Source organism: Phaseolus vulgaris, chromosome 1 (genome assembly GCF_000499845.2).
Source record: "Phaseolus vulgaris cultivar G19833 chromosome 1, P. vulgaris v2.0, whole genome shotgun sequence".
In the NCBI taxonomy this organism is placed as follows: Eukaryota; Viridiplantae; Streptophyta; class Magnoliopsida; order Fabales; family Fabaceae; genus Phaseolus; species Phaseolus vulgaris.
In genome coordinates, this window is record NC_023759.2 from 289204 (window position 1) to 305614 (window position 16411).

General features: G+C 27.2%; 1 protein-coding gene across 1 annotated transcript; it reads left to right on the top strand.

The window, feature by feature from the left end:
- The first annotated feature begins 13197 nt into the window (after window positions 1-13197).
- On the top strand, window positions 13198-16353 carry LOC137816318 (uncharacterized). Its single transcript, XM_068619413.1, has 3 exons — window positions 13198-13481; window positions 14365-14743; window positions 14836-16353. Exons 1-3 carry the CDS (start codon window positions 13407-13409, stop codon window positions 16185-16187), a joined length of 1806 nt encoding a protein of 601 aa, XP_068475514.1. The 5' UTR covers window positions 13198-13406; the 3' UTR covers window positions 16188-16353.
- Window positions 16354-16411: the final 58 nt, after the last annotated feature.

Genomic DNA, 16411 nt, shown 5'->3' on the forward strand with positions numbered 1-16411 from the left:
TTTTTTTTTTAAAGGGAGGGTAATGATATATTTTTCATGAAAATGTCACACTTTTAATTAATATTTTCATTAATGTCTCAAAAACACTTATTGGTGCTCTCTTATTTTAAAATAAATTAATTGGTACAACTCGTGTCCTTTACCTTTCAGGTCATTTATTGCTAGAAGGACTTGCAATTGTTCTTTCTGGTGGGTTTGTCTAAGGAAAAAAAAAACATAGTAATTTTTTGTTATTATGAGAAATAATAGTGATATATTTTAGTGTGAAATGACATGTGTGTTTCTGACATTGATTGAGATAAAATTTACTAATTATAGCCATATTGTTTGTCAAATAAAAATGTTTAGACGACATTTTATAAGGAAACTAAATCATATTTAACCCTTTCTATGAAAAATTTAGATTTGACTGTTAAATTGATAAAATTACATTTTAATTTTTTGAAAATAATTCTACAAAGTTTGACACCTAATTTAGATGTGTATGCAGATTAAAGTAATTTATAAATTTCAAGTTTTTTTTTTCTAGATAATTTTGTTTCATTAATCGTTATGTGTTTAAACATTCCAATATAGTATAGCCTATATTCCTAAAATTTGATATTCATCTATATTCATTAATTACTTTGTTTATATAAATAACAAAATTATTTAGAATATTTAGCATGAGAAGTCTTTAATTATACTTTTGTTATTGTTTAATTTTTGTAAGTTTTGACAGAAAAAATAAAATAATATATAATCACATATAATTTATTTTTAAATGGTGTATAAATTTCATATCTTACACTAAATAAAAAAAATTCCAATATATTTAAGATTTAATGACCTATTTTTTCATTACAATTTTAATAATTTAGCTCTTTTTCATATTGTACTGTTACTTTTAAATTTTTTTAACTTTTGGCAATTCGATAAATGTGCAATGATGTAAGGATCTATTATATCTGAAGAAAGCGACATCGTTTTGTTGGTTACTTTTGTTTTCAACATATTATTTTTACTTTCAATTATTTTACACGCTAACAAACTGTTACCTATTTAAACATATTAACAAACTTTATTCATGTTTTTTACCCGTTCAATAAGGAGTAGATAACTAAAAGTATTTATAATCTATTAAAAATAATTGCTTGATATCTACTTTAAATTTCACTTGCAAATATATGTGATATGAATTAGTTTCTTATTTTTAATATATGATAATAAATTTAATATAATAATAATAATTTATATATATATACTTACTTATATATGTCTATTTTTTAGGTGTAAAATATATTTTTAAATAATATAGACCTTCTAATCAAATATATTTTTATAAAATTTTAGATTTATTTACTTTGTGTGGTATTTATAGATAGGTTGGGTTGGGTTGAGTTTTTTTAATCCAATTAAAATATTTTGAGTTAAATTCATGTTACTGTTTTAATATATCTGAAACAAAATAAACAATAATTTATAATTTAAGAAAATATTAAGTTCTTTTTACAATTTCCTTGTGATATAAATTTCAAATAAATATATTATGTATGTATTTTGGTTAAATAATCCATTTAAATAAATTAAATCAAATTTTAATAAGAGGAATACGGAATATTTGAATAAAAAAGAAATAAAAATAAGCAACCATGAGAAAGAAAAAGTGAGGTTGAAATCGATGTTTAGTTGCGTAAATAATTTACTGTGTATATTGTTTTTTAATATAAATTCTTAATTTTTATTTGGTATTCATACTTAATTAATCTCTAAAAAAACTATAGAAAATTAACTGAGTGTGTGGGCATTAATGAGATGGTAGCAGTTGGCACCAGCCTTGCCTGGGCCCTACTTTTAGACTGGGCCTCCATCAATACCCACTAACAAGTGGGCCAGAGACTATGACTGTGACACGTCATGGGCCCAGTAGGGTTTGATTTGTGGTATGAAAATTAGGTAAATTCTTCCTGCACCATATCAATTTTAACCTCCACCATATCAATTTTTTAAATTTCCAAAATTACCCTCCTGCACCATATCAATTTTAACCTCCACTATATCAATTTTTTAAATTTCCAAAACTATCCTTATTCCAAAATAATAATTATAATTGAGAAATAAAAAAATACATGCTGGAAAAAAAATTCTGAACACAAAACTAAAAATACATTCTGGATAAAAGATTTCAGAATTCAAAAATATGTTCTGAAAATTGAAATCCAAAATATTTCAAATAAAAGTTTCAAAAATAATTTTTCCCATTTTTGTGTAAGGTTATTTTTGTCATTTAAGAGGGGTATTTTTGTCATTTTGTAGAGCTGATTGGGTCCATGCTGCAATTGATATGGTGGAGGGAGAAATTGCCTGAAAATTAAGGTTTAGTTGGTCCATTCCTTGTTATCCTCTATGGTCTATTTTACATGGCCTCAGATGTTCTTTGTATTGCTCTTTTCTAACCCTACATTGCAACAAATAGTAACAATCAAATATTAAATATAAAATTTGTCCATTTAACTCATAAAAATATTATTTAATTTTAAAAAAAAATTATATCATTTTTTTTTTCAAAATGCAAGGGTTATGGATCGGGTAATGACTATGTTGATATTTACATCTTAGAAAAAAAATTGCACTTAAATTCACCTGCTTGTAAAGTTGTAATCATGGTTGAATGAATATACTTTTAATGTTTTTTAATTAATAAACTTTAATTTAATATTAAGAAAAAAAATTGAAAAATAATAAAATAAATTATCAATATGATAATTAGCTGTGTTATTATTGACCTCAATTTTGAAGACTAGGTATTTAGCAAAATAGAATAAAACAAAACCCAGAATATAATAATTAAAGGATAAAATAACTAATGTCTCCAAGAAAATTACAAAAAAATATTATATGAAAGTTTGATTTGATGGTAAATCTGCTAACATAAAAGTTTTTACACTATTAACTAGTTAAAATTAGTTGAATTATGAATAAACATGTGTAAAAATGTTAAATACTATTATTAATTACAGTTTTTTTACATAAATAATATAAGTTTGGTAGAGCAAGAGCTTCACTTTGAGATCTTAGATACAAGATCTCACTTTTTAACATACTACACGAAGAAAGAATTCTTGCAGAAAATTTGTATAAGATCTCAAAAAAAATAATACAAAAAAGGAGAAAGAATAAGTGGAATTTATAAAAATAATGTGATACCTAATGAATTATAGTAATGAAAAAAATGTGAAAAAAATTGATAAAAAAAGTACATGTTCATAAATAAAATTTAACTACACATTATTGCCAAGAGAGTACATAAAGACTATAATATGGTACTGATAATTGGTTGGTTGGTGTAACCATAAAGTTTAATGCATATGGATTCATAATCAATTCACAAGAGAAGAAATTCTAAAGTGTATTGAAAATAATGCTTCTCATAGTTCAACTAATCTTATTATATAAGGTTGGTCAAATTCTTCTTGTTATTAGTTATATGTTGCAACGTAACCATAAAGTCTAATAAATATTGAACCAAATTAATGTGCATGCATGCATTCATAACCTAAATATATTGCACGTTATTTCATTATTTGATGATGTTACGTTGATTGGTGCATTTGGACAATATTTTAATTAATATTTTTATGATACATTTTGAAAAAAATAAAATAATAATGCTATCATTTAAAAACACTTAATTTTTTTCTGCTTTTAATTTTGATTCAGTGATAATTATTCACACCCAACCAAAATTCGATTTTTTTTAATCGTACTTACTTTAAATATAAGTCTGTTCGAGCTTTCTGAATTATCATAGAAAGAATAATTATTTTGGAAGTCTTAAAACTTGCTGAAATTTAGTTCAGAGTATAATTAGGTTTGTAATCATACCATCATCATATTCTTGTAATGTAAAAATTAAGCAAATAATTTAATTATTTATTAAATTAAAACTTGTTAAACAAGTTTTAGAATAAATGAAAAGTTTAGTTTTTCGAACTTTAATATTTGTTACTTAGTCCTTATTATCAACTCTATTTTAATACTAACATGACTAATAAAATAAAATATTGATTAAATAATTAAGATAATAAACAATATTATAAATTAAAGTAACTTTATAATTTTAAATATGTTATTCAATTAAGTAATATATTTCTTATTTTATACAAATTATTAAATATATATTTTAATTTGTGTATTAAATGCTGTAAAAAATGATTTTGTTGTTTTTAATATTAAAGTATAGCTTAGAGCTGAGTTTATTAGTCGATAAAGAGGTTTCAAAAGAGCTTATCATAAGTCATTTTCAAGGAATGAGAATCTCTACCCTTCATTTTCATTATCAAATATTTACAAAATTAATAGAATGTAAGAAAAAAATATGGATTGAGTGATAAACTCTGAAATCTGGCTAATCCAGAACCATTTTCAAAGTGGCATTGAAATAACACATTAGAATATGAGGAATTTTGACTTAAAAATAAGGCTAATGATGGATTCACTAATCACATTTTTAATAAAATCACATTACAATCCTTTTATATTATTATTTTTATATTATTTAATTATAAATTTATTATTTATTATATATTTATATTTAAATCCATGACATTATATAAATTTTAGCAATGTCAAAGGATCCATTTCCCTCCAAATAAATTCCTGTGGGGACAAGACAGCTAGCCACAATTGAATGCTTAGTATGCTGTCATTTATGGAACTTCTGAAACTAGGTTCAAAAGTCACACTACTTAGTAGGATCAGTTTTTTAAGTTAGTTCTGAAAACCCTAATATTCAACAAAGAAAATACTTGTGGATTTGATACAATAATCCTTTTCACCTTTCTAGACAAAGGAAATATGAAAATCCTAAATCCTAAATCATAAATTAAATGTTTCATTTAATTTAGAAAACTCTTTTAAAAAATACATTTCAAAACTTTATATATATGTTCCAACAAGTTTTTTCTGAAAAATTTGTTCCAAAAATTACAGAAAACGTTTTCTATAATACATTTAATGAATTTTAGAAAGTATCTTTCAGAAAAATACTTCCAAAAAAAATAATTCAAGTCATTAGAAAAAGAACAAAACAGTCTTTTTGAAAATTGGTGGCTGCAGAAAGAATTTTCGTAGGTGCGAGAAGAAATAACCATAAAGCAATTTGAATAGCATTTCATTCCGGCCCATACAATATTTCAGCAGATTTATATACTTTCCCAATCGAAATCTCACGCTTTTGGGCAATTCTTCCTCCACCTCCACCCCCCATGCCTTCTTCCTGCACCTTCTTGGAAGGAAGAAACGAAATAATAATTTAACTCTTTTCTTCATCTTTTTCATTCAACACTTCTTTTTCCCTTTTCAACCTCAACAACTGTATTTCAATTTTCAAAAAATATAATGGATTTTAAATTTTCATATTTTAGAATTTATAATACATTGTATTTTAAATTTTAAAATTTAGAATACAAATCTAAATTATTATTTCAGATTGGAGAATCCAAAATACAAATTTGTATTGTATTTTGGATTGTGCAATTCGAAATTAAAATTTTGTATTTCGAATTCAACCATCATAATGTAAAATTTTGTATTGTAAAATTCAAAGTTGACAATTTCGGTATTTTCAAAAAATATGGGGGTGTCAGGAGAATTTTTATAGGTGCAGAAAGAACTTGCCCATGCTTTGTTCTGTAGCTCAAGAACTAGAAAAGGGTAAACATCTAAATTAAAAATATTAAGTACTGTGCTTATTAATGTAAAATATTTAATTTTCCACAAATCTCGCATTGAGAATTTAACGTGTGATACTAATTTTAATATCAATTATTATATGAAACATATTTATCGTTATTTAAAATGTTAGTGTTGTAACGAAGCAATTACTTATATTTAAATGTATAAAGTTTATTTTTATCATTGATACATAGCTACAATTGTTGGAATATAAAAATATAAATAATCTTAAATATATTTTGCTATAGTGTTTCATGCGATATATTTATCTATATACCTTGAAAGTTAAATAATTTTAGCTAAATTTATTAACGTAACTAAAATAAATGGAAAAGAACAGTGGCAATCTTCTACATTGTTTGAGTTAATAACTTGAATTAAGAAAGTGAGATGCCCAACAATTTTTTTGCAAATTGAACTTGTCATATTATAAATAAGTAGTAGAAAAAAAAAGTTATTAATTTTTAAAAAAGTAGAAAAAATATATAAGAAACAAATAAAGAGAAATGAACATGTGGGTTTATTTTAAAAATCACAATTCAATTAACAATTTCTGCTTACATAATATGAAGTTATTAATTTGCATTCGTAATCTTCTAAATTACTAATTTTGCATCTGTGTATTACATTTTAAAGTACGAATATGAAATTTAATTCTCACTTCAATATATAGTTCATCATTTTGAAATTTACGTGGATATCTAAAGATAAAACATTGTCATAAAAATATACAAGTAAGAACTACAAAAATAAATTTAATACAAGAGATGACCATGATCGAAGAATTTGGTAAAAATATAATAATATAAGTAATTAAGAATAATAAAATAGTCATTGTAATCAACATCAGAATATATATGTCCAATAAAAAAACACAATAACGAATTTAAGTGAAAGAAAAGTAAAAAACAACATTATGTATTGATGAGTTGTAAAAAACAACATTATGTATACCAACGGAATGAAGTTAGAATTTATGAGTTGTAATGTTTAATGTCACATTAAACCTTTACACCAATATAAACAAGTTTTACTACATTTATCTTTGTTTTTTTTTTAAATAGCAATTTATATTTATTATCATCATATATGGTATTTGTATTTCATCTCATCTCCCTCTTAAATAATGTATATACATGTACTCTTGTTTTTTTCTTGAATATTATTTCATTTTTTCATAAAGTTAAAATCACATAAACAAATTATGATATTAAATAATAATTAACATAATTAAAATTTATAACGTTCACAACATAATTAAGGCTTTACATAATTTAACTCAAAATTAATAGTCACACATTCTCACATAATTATAAATATTAAAATATTAAAAAAATATAAATGATTGAGTGTTTGTACTTAAAAATGATTTAATTCAATAAATTTGAAATTTACATTTCCTTTATGTACATTGTTTGAAGGAATCCACACAAAGAAAAATGTGCATTTGAGGTTGTCATAAAACTACAAGAAAATCACTAAATAGAAATCAATTTTAGTGACCAAAACAATTAATTACTATTTGATTAAATTAGAGACAATTTTATAAACTAACAAAATTATTGATATCTACAGTAGTTTATGGATTGGTATTTAATCATTAACTATCAAAATTTAGATACTAACTACTTTAGATTCTAGATAGTCTTTAGTCTTTTAAAGGCTAATTTATAATATAAAATATTAGTAGCTAAAAACCTTGGTAGTTAGTTTGTATACTAATTTAGAAATTATTTTATATTTTTTATTAATAATAGAAACCACTTTATATACAAATAATTTTTTAGATTCTAAAATAGTATATAAGTTAGTCAATATAGTGACTAATTATTCTTGGTCTCTAAATTTTGTTACTATTTAATTATTTTCTTGTAGTGTGAGAGAACAAGTACGTTGGAAATTTGAACAATCTTGGTGAACATTGAATGAGTCAAACAATTGGGAAATTGTGCAGTAAAAGAAATTTTTTTCAAATGATCAAAGAAAATAATGAAAATAAGTTTTATATGTACACCATAAACTAAGTGTATTTTGATCATTTAAAATGAAGATGAGTACGAGGATCGAAATGAGACATGTATAGCATACTAGGATGACGAAACTTAAGTTTAACTCAATTTCACAAAATTGATTTAATAAAGTGAGGTTTGCTTCCACCTATATATGGTAAAATTTGTTTCATCTCTAGCAAATATAAGATCTCTAACACACTCACTCACACTAATAACATTGTGTGTTCACGGCGAGGACATCAAAATGAAAATCGAGAAAGGATGACATGATATGACAAAATATCAATTAGGATAAATTCTTAGTAACTTTGATATCATACTATGAATGAATTTAATACTATATTAAGATAGTGACATTTAAGTATGAGTCAATCCATTTATGTCCAACTCAATCTCATAAAATCGGCTAGTAAGATGAGGATTGCACCCTATTTATATATTAAAATATGGCTTAATTATAATCAATATGAGATCTCTAACAATCCAACACACCCCTTTTCGTCGAGTGCGAGGTTAGATATTTGCGGGTGATTTAACATGAGCTCGATAATAATGACATAATATCCCCAAATAATTTGGTCATGATGAGCGGTAAGTTACTCTAATTCCATAAAGATAAAACAAATTTACAATATATAAGTGAGAGCAAACCTCACATTGAATTGAATTTGTGAGGATGAGTTGTGTTTAAACTTACTTCTTAATATGACATCAGAGTCATTAAGAGTTTACCGTAATCGAGATTTTTGAGCCTATTGTGTCATCTGTTTTCAAGTTCTCTCGATTTCCACGCTTGATGTCCTCAACATGAATACACGATGTTCTCAACATTAATATGCGATGTCCTCAATGTGATAGGATGTATGAGAGATCTTACACCACCTATAAATAAAACCAATTTGCAGTATTTTAAATATTTATTGTCAATTTACAAAATTAAACCTTACCTTATACCTATGTATGGTTAAGGCATATATTCCTAATCAAAATCAAAACTAATAAAAACCAAAATCATTTGTCATTAAGAAAATAAAATAAAAAAATTATTGAGGAGGTTATGATCCTTTCAAATAGAATTCGTATAACAAAATAAGTTATAAGCTAACATAAAATAAATTACTCTAACATATTTTATCAAAACTTTTTATTGATCAAAATGGTACGAAATATGAAATATCAATTAAATATATAAATGATGATTATTTATATTTATGTTTTTTTTTCCACACACATCTCTTTATCTCCTAATATCTTGAAAAACAAATTTCTTATTTTTCAGTCTTATAGCTAAACAATGTTTACTCTCTCCAATGTGTACTTTTCTTCTAATTCTATTCCTCTCTTGGTCAAAGGTCTAAGTCTAAATTTGTCATTTATATTTTTTTAATAATAAATGAGAAAAATAATTTGGAATCCACTTTATTCTTAAACAAATTTGCAATATGACTCTTTTTGTGATTACCATACAACTTATTAGTTTGAAATTTCCTAATTTTATTTATGCATATATCAAAGCATTTTTTTTATCTTTTATAATAATTTTTGTTTGTCTTGAATTTTATATTCGTTCATTTTTTGATACGTTCACTATAGTCACATATTACTTAAGAGTCGAGACTAATGACATTTTATATACTTACCGAGACGTTTAATCCTCAATTAGTCAATTGAGATAACATCGTTAGGATCAATCACTACATCCGAAGTATTGTCTGCTTTGAGACTCAGAGTATTAACTAATATATAGGTGACTAGGGATGGCAAAGCGGGACGGACTGACCTTTTCAACTCGCTAGCCCGCATTAGCCCGCAACCCGCCCGGGCCAGTAGCGGGGCGGGGCGGGCTGGCCCACAAACCTGCAAGAAAAAAAATTGGCACTTAGTAACAACCCATTACAAACTCACTGCAACCATAACAAGGCGCAAAAAGAACAACAACCCTTATCCACCAACCCAACAGCCCACAAAAACCAACAACCAGCGAAATAGAGATACATATCACCTAAACTAACTGGGTCATGCCAATTAAATCGATTTCAAACACGATAAAGAGCAAGACACCAGTCAGAAAAGGAAAAGCAAGTAGAGGGTATTGAGCCAAAAGTTATCTTATTTTTATTGTATTATTTTTATGAAAAATTAATTAATTAATTGTCATTGTTTTAATATATGCAGATGACGGGGAAGATTATAATTATGAAAAAATGGATGAAAGTTCTTCTAGGGTGGCATCCAATGTTATTGAAATGGAAGAATGTCAATAATGTTTATGTTTAATGTTTTGGAATTATGTATTTTTAATGTTTTGGAAGTGAAAAAAATATTGATATTTGATATTTATCTTAATGTTTAATGTTTTGATGTTTGACTATATTTGAAAAGGAAGAAAAAAAAATTAGGTTTGATAATAACAAATATATAGGTTTAATTTGACAATTTTTTAAGAACAAAATGTAAAAAAAATAAATATTTAATTTTAAAAAAAAGAACGCGGGCTGGCCCGCAAATCCGCGAACCAGCTCTTATGCGGGACGGGTCGGGAATTCTAGCCCGCAATAACTTTGCGGGGCGGGCCAACCCGTCCCACATTTTTGCGGGCCAAGCGCGGGGCGGGCCAATGCGGGGCGGGATGGCCCGCTTTGCCATCCCTATAGGTGACACCTTCAATTTTAGTATAATATATATAAGAAAAGAAAATATCTTGAAAGAATTAAAAATTACTAGTATAAGAACAAAATCAGAAATAGAAAAAAATGGTAGAAAAAATAATTAAAAATCGAAAATAAATAAAATGAGATATAATATGACAAATCAAAATAAGATTAGGATATAAGATATAAAGAAATAAAATAAAACAAGATATGATAAATCAAAATAAGATTAAGATATAGGATAGAATATATAAGAAAATAAAATGAAATAAGATAAAAATAAGATTAAATATGATGAATATTAGATTTTTTTTAATCTTTTTCTATCACTGTAATAAATATATAAAAAAACAAAGTTAGATATGTAGAAAATAAAATTATGCAAATGAAATAAAAAAAAATATGCAGATAAAAGACGACTGATAACAAAATTTAAATTGGATTTTTCGATAACCATACCAAATTAAATTGATAAGTATGAATGAGTCAAACACAATCGAATTTCATTAATAAATCAAAATAAGATTAAAATATAAGATCTAAAGAAATAAAATTAAATTAAAATTTAAGATAGAATATATAAGAAAATAAAATGAAATAAGATAAAAGTAAGATTTAATATGATGAATGTTAGATTTTTTATCACTATAATAAATATAAAAAATAATCAAAAGAAAACAAAGTTAGAAATGTAAAAAATAAAACTACATAGATAAAAAGATAACTAATAACCAAATTTAAATTAAATTTTTAATAACCGTATCACATTAAATTGATGCGAATCTTATTAATAAAACATACGTTCGTTAATCTATTGAGTAACTTACTTGTATTCGTAAGTTTATTTATAATATTTTAAATCTTTTAACTTTTAATCACGAGTCTTGAAAAAAAAAACAACAAAAATTTAATTAAAGACTAAAATAAATTATCAATATATTTAATTGAAAGAAGCAACTTAGACTAAAAATACAAAATTAACATAAATAACATTTAAGACTTAGATAAATTCAATTAAAAATTCATAATTAAAATGATTAATTTAATTATTATTACCTTGGAAGAATATATAATTATATCTAGAATAAACTTATCTTCGTCACCTATTCTCACACAGAAGAAATATTCTCATTTAAAGTTTAAATCATTTCAAATTTGAACAATATAAGTTAGGTGAGAAATATATTGTATAAATTATAATTAATTGTTCGTTATCTTCAAAATTTTATATAATATTATATTTTAATATTCTATATTTTTCATCAAATAACTTCAGATACTGTAAAAATATATTCCCTTGTTTTTTTATTAAATTTTTTGGATTTTTCTAAAATTTTGAATAGTTTTATAGTGTATCTTTTATGATTAAAATATTTAAGACTCAAATAAATTCAATTAAAAAAGTAATAATTAAGATAATAAATCTAGTTATTAATACAATGCAAGAATATATGATCATAACTAGAATAAATTTATCCTCATCGCCTATTTTTATGAAGGAGAACATTATTCTGATTCGAAATTTAAATAATTTCAAATTATAGCATTCAAGATAAGTTTTGTGAAAAGTGTATTTTATAAATCCTACTGAATTATTTGTCATTCTTTAAATCTTATATAATATTTTTTTCTTATAATCTATATTTTCATCAAATAATTTCAGATACTGTAAAAATATATTCACTTGTCTTTTGCTAAAATTTTGAATAGTTTTATTGTGTATCTTCTAATGATTAAAAGACTTTCTAATAAACTTTTTAAATAAATTACGAAATCAGGAAAATTAACGTAAAATATTTAATATAAATAATATATAGATAATAAATAGATATTTTTGTCATTACATAATATATAGATATTATAGATAATATATATACAAAATAAGTTTTGATTTTGTAGTCCAATTAAGGCATCGTTTGTTTTTGACAATAGAAAAACAAAGATTTACTGTGCTTACGGAAAGTTAGAAAATCAATGATTTTTTTTTCAAAAACCACCAAAATCAAGATATTTTATACGTTCAGAACTTTCTTCGCAAAATACGAAGAAAGGAACGTATATATATATTATTTAATTAATTAATTTTAATTTACTTTTTTACCCTTTATTTTAAATTCAAATTATTATTGTTTTTATTTAAAATAAAATTACAATTTAAATCTAAAAAGTATAATTAAAATTATACAAAATAATTATTATATAATAACATAATTAATCATATTTTATATATAATAAGTTATAAATAAAAATAAAAATGAAAATAAATATATTTTTTAATAATAAAAAATAATTTTATATAATAGTTATATTAATTACAAAAGAGTAAAAATAAAAATAATAATTTTATTTAATATAAAATAAGTTTTTATTAAATATTTATAATTATAAATATTTAAATAATATTTTAATTAAAAATGATTATAATTTATAATAAATCAATTAAATTAATTATTTAACAATTTTTAAATATAAGGATAAATTTGTAAATTTACATTTTTATCAATTAAAAATAATATAATTTCAATCACATCCATCACATCATTCACAAATTTTCATAAACTTTCCCTACACTTTTCACTCTATTTACCTTAATCCAAACACCCTAACTTTCTTCACACTTTCCCTTTAAATCATCTCAAATCTACTCCCCCATTTCCACTCTCTAATCCAAACAAACCATAAGTGAATATCTTTGAAGTTATGTAGGGAGGGTAATATCGTAAAAGGAGCAATACGCGTGGTCGCGTACACATCACGAAACCGTGTGGTACTGGAATTCAGTTTCCGTGGCTATAAATACAACCCTTTGGCAATTCATTTTGGTCATTTGGCTCGCGCGATTCAGAATTTAGGGTTTCGTCTCTGTGGAGCCCTTTAGGCCATAGCCGCCAGCCAGAGAGAGATTACTTCGATCCTAGCTTTTCTCTTTCCCTCATTTCTTGAAATCGAACCTCGATTCGCTTCCGTAGCAGAGCGATTCGATCAAAACCCAACACTCACAACCAAACAACTTTCGTATTAATCGAAGATGTCTCGTTGTTTTTCTTTCCCCCCTCCACGGTACGCTGCACGTTGCGAGTCCTCCTTGATCGAATCGATTAAGGTTTGTGTTGAGCCGTTTCGTTTTTGCGTTTGTGCGCTCAACTCTGCATGTTGTTCCAAATTGATTTTCTGGATAGAACTGCGGCCCCTTTTCAACTTAGGTTAGAATAGGACCAGACGATGAGATTGTTCCCCTTTATGGATGCTTTGATCGAACCCTAGAACCATGATTTGTGCTTGTTTTGAGCAAAGATCGGTTGATTTAAAATAAAATAAACATGGAAAATTAATTTTAGGTTTTCTATTCGGGTAGTATAAATATTAACACAATCTTTTTTGAACATAATATATTTGGGGGGATTGAGAAAAGGATTTTTAAATGCATGCAGTTTTCTCAAATCACTTACAATTGATCTGGATCTTTGGGTGGGTTAATGGGTTTTGATCAATTTCTCTTGTATAAACTAATACTTTTTTTTTTCAATTATAAATATGGGTTTTGAATCTTGAACCGGTTTTCTGTATACAAATCACTGCATGCTAGGTTTATTTAGTTAGGTTATTTATCTGAGGCGATGAAGATGTGAGATCACATTAGTCTCTTGTTATATATAGATTAGTGGGGTGATAGGGGATCCTAGATGTTCTCATTCATGGGTAGACGTTCGATATTAACATGTGTTATGGAGCAAGTCCGAGCCTCTTTTACTATTGTGTGGTTTGTGGGCTGCTACAGTCAGATTTGTAAAGGATATGAAATAGTTCTTGTTGTTGTAATGGCTGAAACGATTGTTCTTGACCACCGAAAGATTTGTACGAAACATGAAATAGTTTAGTTATTGCAATTGCATGGTGAAACAAGATTGAAATGCTTGCAATGCATGTTTGTTTCTTTGGACTTCTTCCCTGTCCTCTATTTGAAAATGTTATTCTGGTGCCTAAAGCTCCGAGAGGAGGAGGTAGAGAAGAAGAGGAAGGAGAAGATAGAGAAGAAGAAAATCAAGAAGGAGAAGAAGAGGGCGAAGGAGGAGAAGAAAGAGAAAAGGAAAGAGAAGAAAGAAAGGAAACATAAAGAAGGAACAAACAAAGCTACTAATGGCAGTGACGATGACAAGAAGTTCAAGCTCATTAACGATATTAAGGAAACCAAAGCAGAAGAAAAGTTGCAAAAGGGTGAAGTAGGTGAAAACGAACTACTTGAGAGGAGTGGAATTACAGAGGAACTTGAACAACCCGTTACTTCTCGGGAGCCTTGCTGCTTGTCTGACAGTACTCAAAGCAGTAAGAGGAAAAGGGGCTCCCCACAATCAACTCATGAAAATGGTGAGGAATATTTGAAGCTGGTCATCTTACTGTTTATTGGTTTGTTTGGGTAATTTGTGCTTAGATCTAATTTTGACTTTTGTGTGAAACAGGACCTGCTATTAAAATCCGACTTCCTTTGAGGAAGCATAGCGAACCTGAAGAATTGAATTCAAATTCAAAATTTCATGTGGGGTCTTCCTCAGGAAATGTGGAGGATATCGAAGATCCCTTAACTAATAAAACTAACCTTGCAAGTGAGCGTGAGTCAAAATGTGTCTCAGACACTGGACCCAAACGGTTGCTTGGAAAATCTGATTCCAGCAGTTGCAAAGGTTTGCAGAATTCTGTTAGTGGAAATGCTGCGGTCACTAAAAGTACTGTTGGAAGTGATCGTCAGTCACAATGTCTCAGCTCTACGGAGCCCAAACGGGTTGTTGGGAACTTGGATTCTAGACACAGCAAATCTGTTCAGAATTCAGTTCGTCCTGATGTTGTGGCGGCTAAAAATACCCTTGGAAATGACAGTCAGTCACAGTCTCTCAGGACGACAGAGTGCAAACGGGTTCCTCTTGGAAACTCTGTTTCTAGACATGGTAATGCAATGCAGAATTCTGTTCATGGGGACGGCGTAGTGTTGAAAAATATCGTTGGAAGTGAGCGTCAGTCACAGTCTTTGAGGACGGCAGTGCCCAATGGTGCTCTTGAAAACTCGGATGGTAGACCTGGTAAAGTTATGCAGAATTCAGTTAATGGGAAGGTTGTGGTCGATCAAAGTACTATTGGAAGTGATCGGCAATCACAAGGTCTCAAGTTGGACGAACACAAAAGGGTTGTTGGTAACTCCGGCAAAACGATACATAATTCTATTCGTGGAGATTCTGTTGATAAAAGTACCCTTGAAAATGATCGCCAGACACAATGTCTGGGGAACGCCGAACACAAACGGGTTCATGGAAAGTCTGATGCTAGACATGGCAAAGGAGTGCAGAATTTAGTTCACGGAGAGGCTGTGGTGACTAAGAGTACTCCAGGAAGTGATCATCAGTCGAAACATCTAACCAAGCGCAAACGGGTCCATGATAAACATGACTCTAAACACAGCAAAGCGTTGCAGAACTTGGTTCATGGGGATGCTGTGGTCACAGATAAAGCAGTTGATGCCATGGACATAGATAAAGCAGTTGGTGATGCCATGGGCATAGTTACTGCAGTTGATGATGGTAGTAAAAAAGTGGAATCTTTGTACAAGTCTCTGTTACTTATTCCTCCACTAACGTATGACGGTTTTGAGTCATTAGATCAAGATTGGCTATTTAGTTCGGAAGCAGAGGCAAATCGGCATGTCTCAAAGAAACAGAAGTGTGATTCTGATGTCTTCAAGCTTTCAAGTTCTATATGGCCTCGTGCAGAATACTTCCCTGAGGTCGATGTGTATGCGCTGCCATATGCAGTTCCATTTTGATTCTTTTGGATTTTTTTACAATAGAGGTAGTTTGAAGCTAGGAAGCTGTGTTCAAATTGACAGAACCGGTGCACTATTGTTTTTTGAAAGAGAAAACACTTACATGGCATGTGGGCAAATATTGCGTAATATATTCTTAACATGAATGATGCAATTTTGTCTTCCATACCGGTAGAGTCTTTGCAGAATGTACATATATACACACGTATATATATATATAGATA

What these genes read in the sequence shown, in the direction of transcription:
- LOC137816318 (XM_068619413.1), top strand. Translation starts at nt 13,407, where the DNA reads ATGTCTCGTTGTTTTTCTTTCCCCCCTCCACGGTACGCTGCACGTTGC. An exon ending in CCTTGATCGAATCGATTAAG is followed by an intron (nt 13,482 to 14,364) that starts GTTTGTGTTGAG and finishes TGGTGCCTAAAG; the next exon opens with CTCCGAGAGGAGGAGGTAGA. An exon ending in ACAATCAACTCATGAAAATG is followed by an intron (nt 14,744 to 14,835) that starts GTGAGGAATATT and finishes TGTGTGAAACAG; the next exon opens with GACCTGCTATTAAAATCCGA.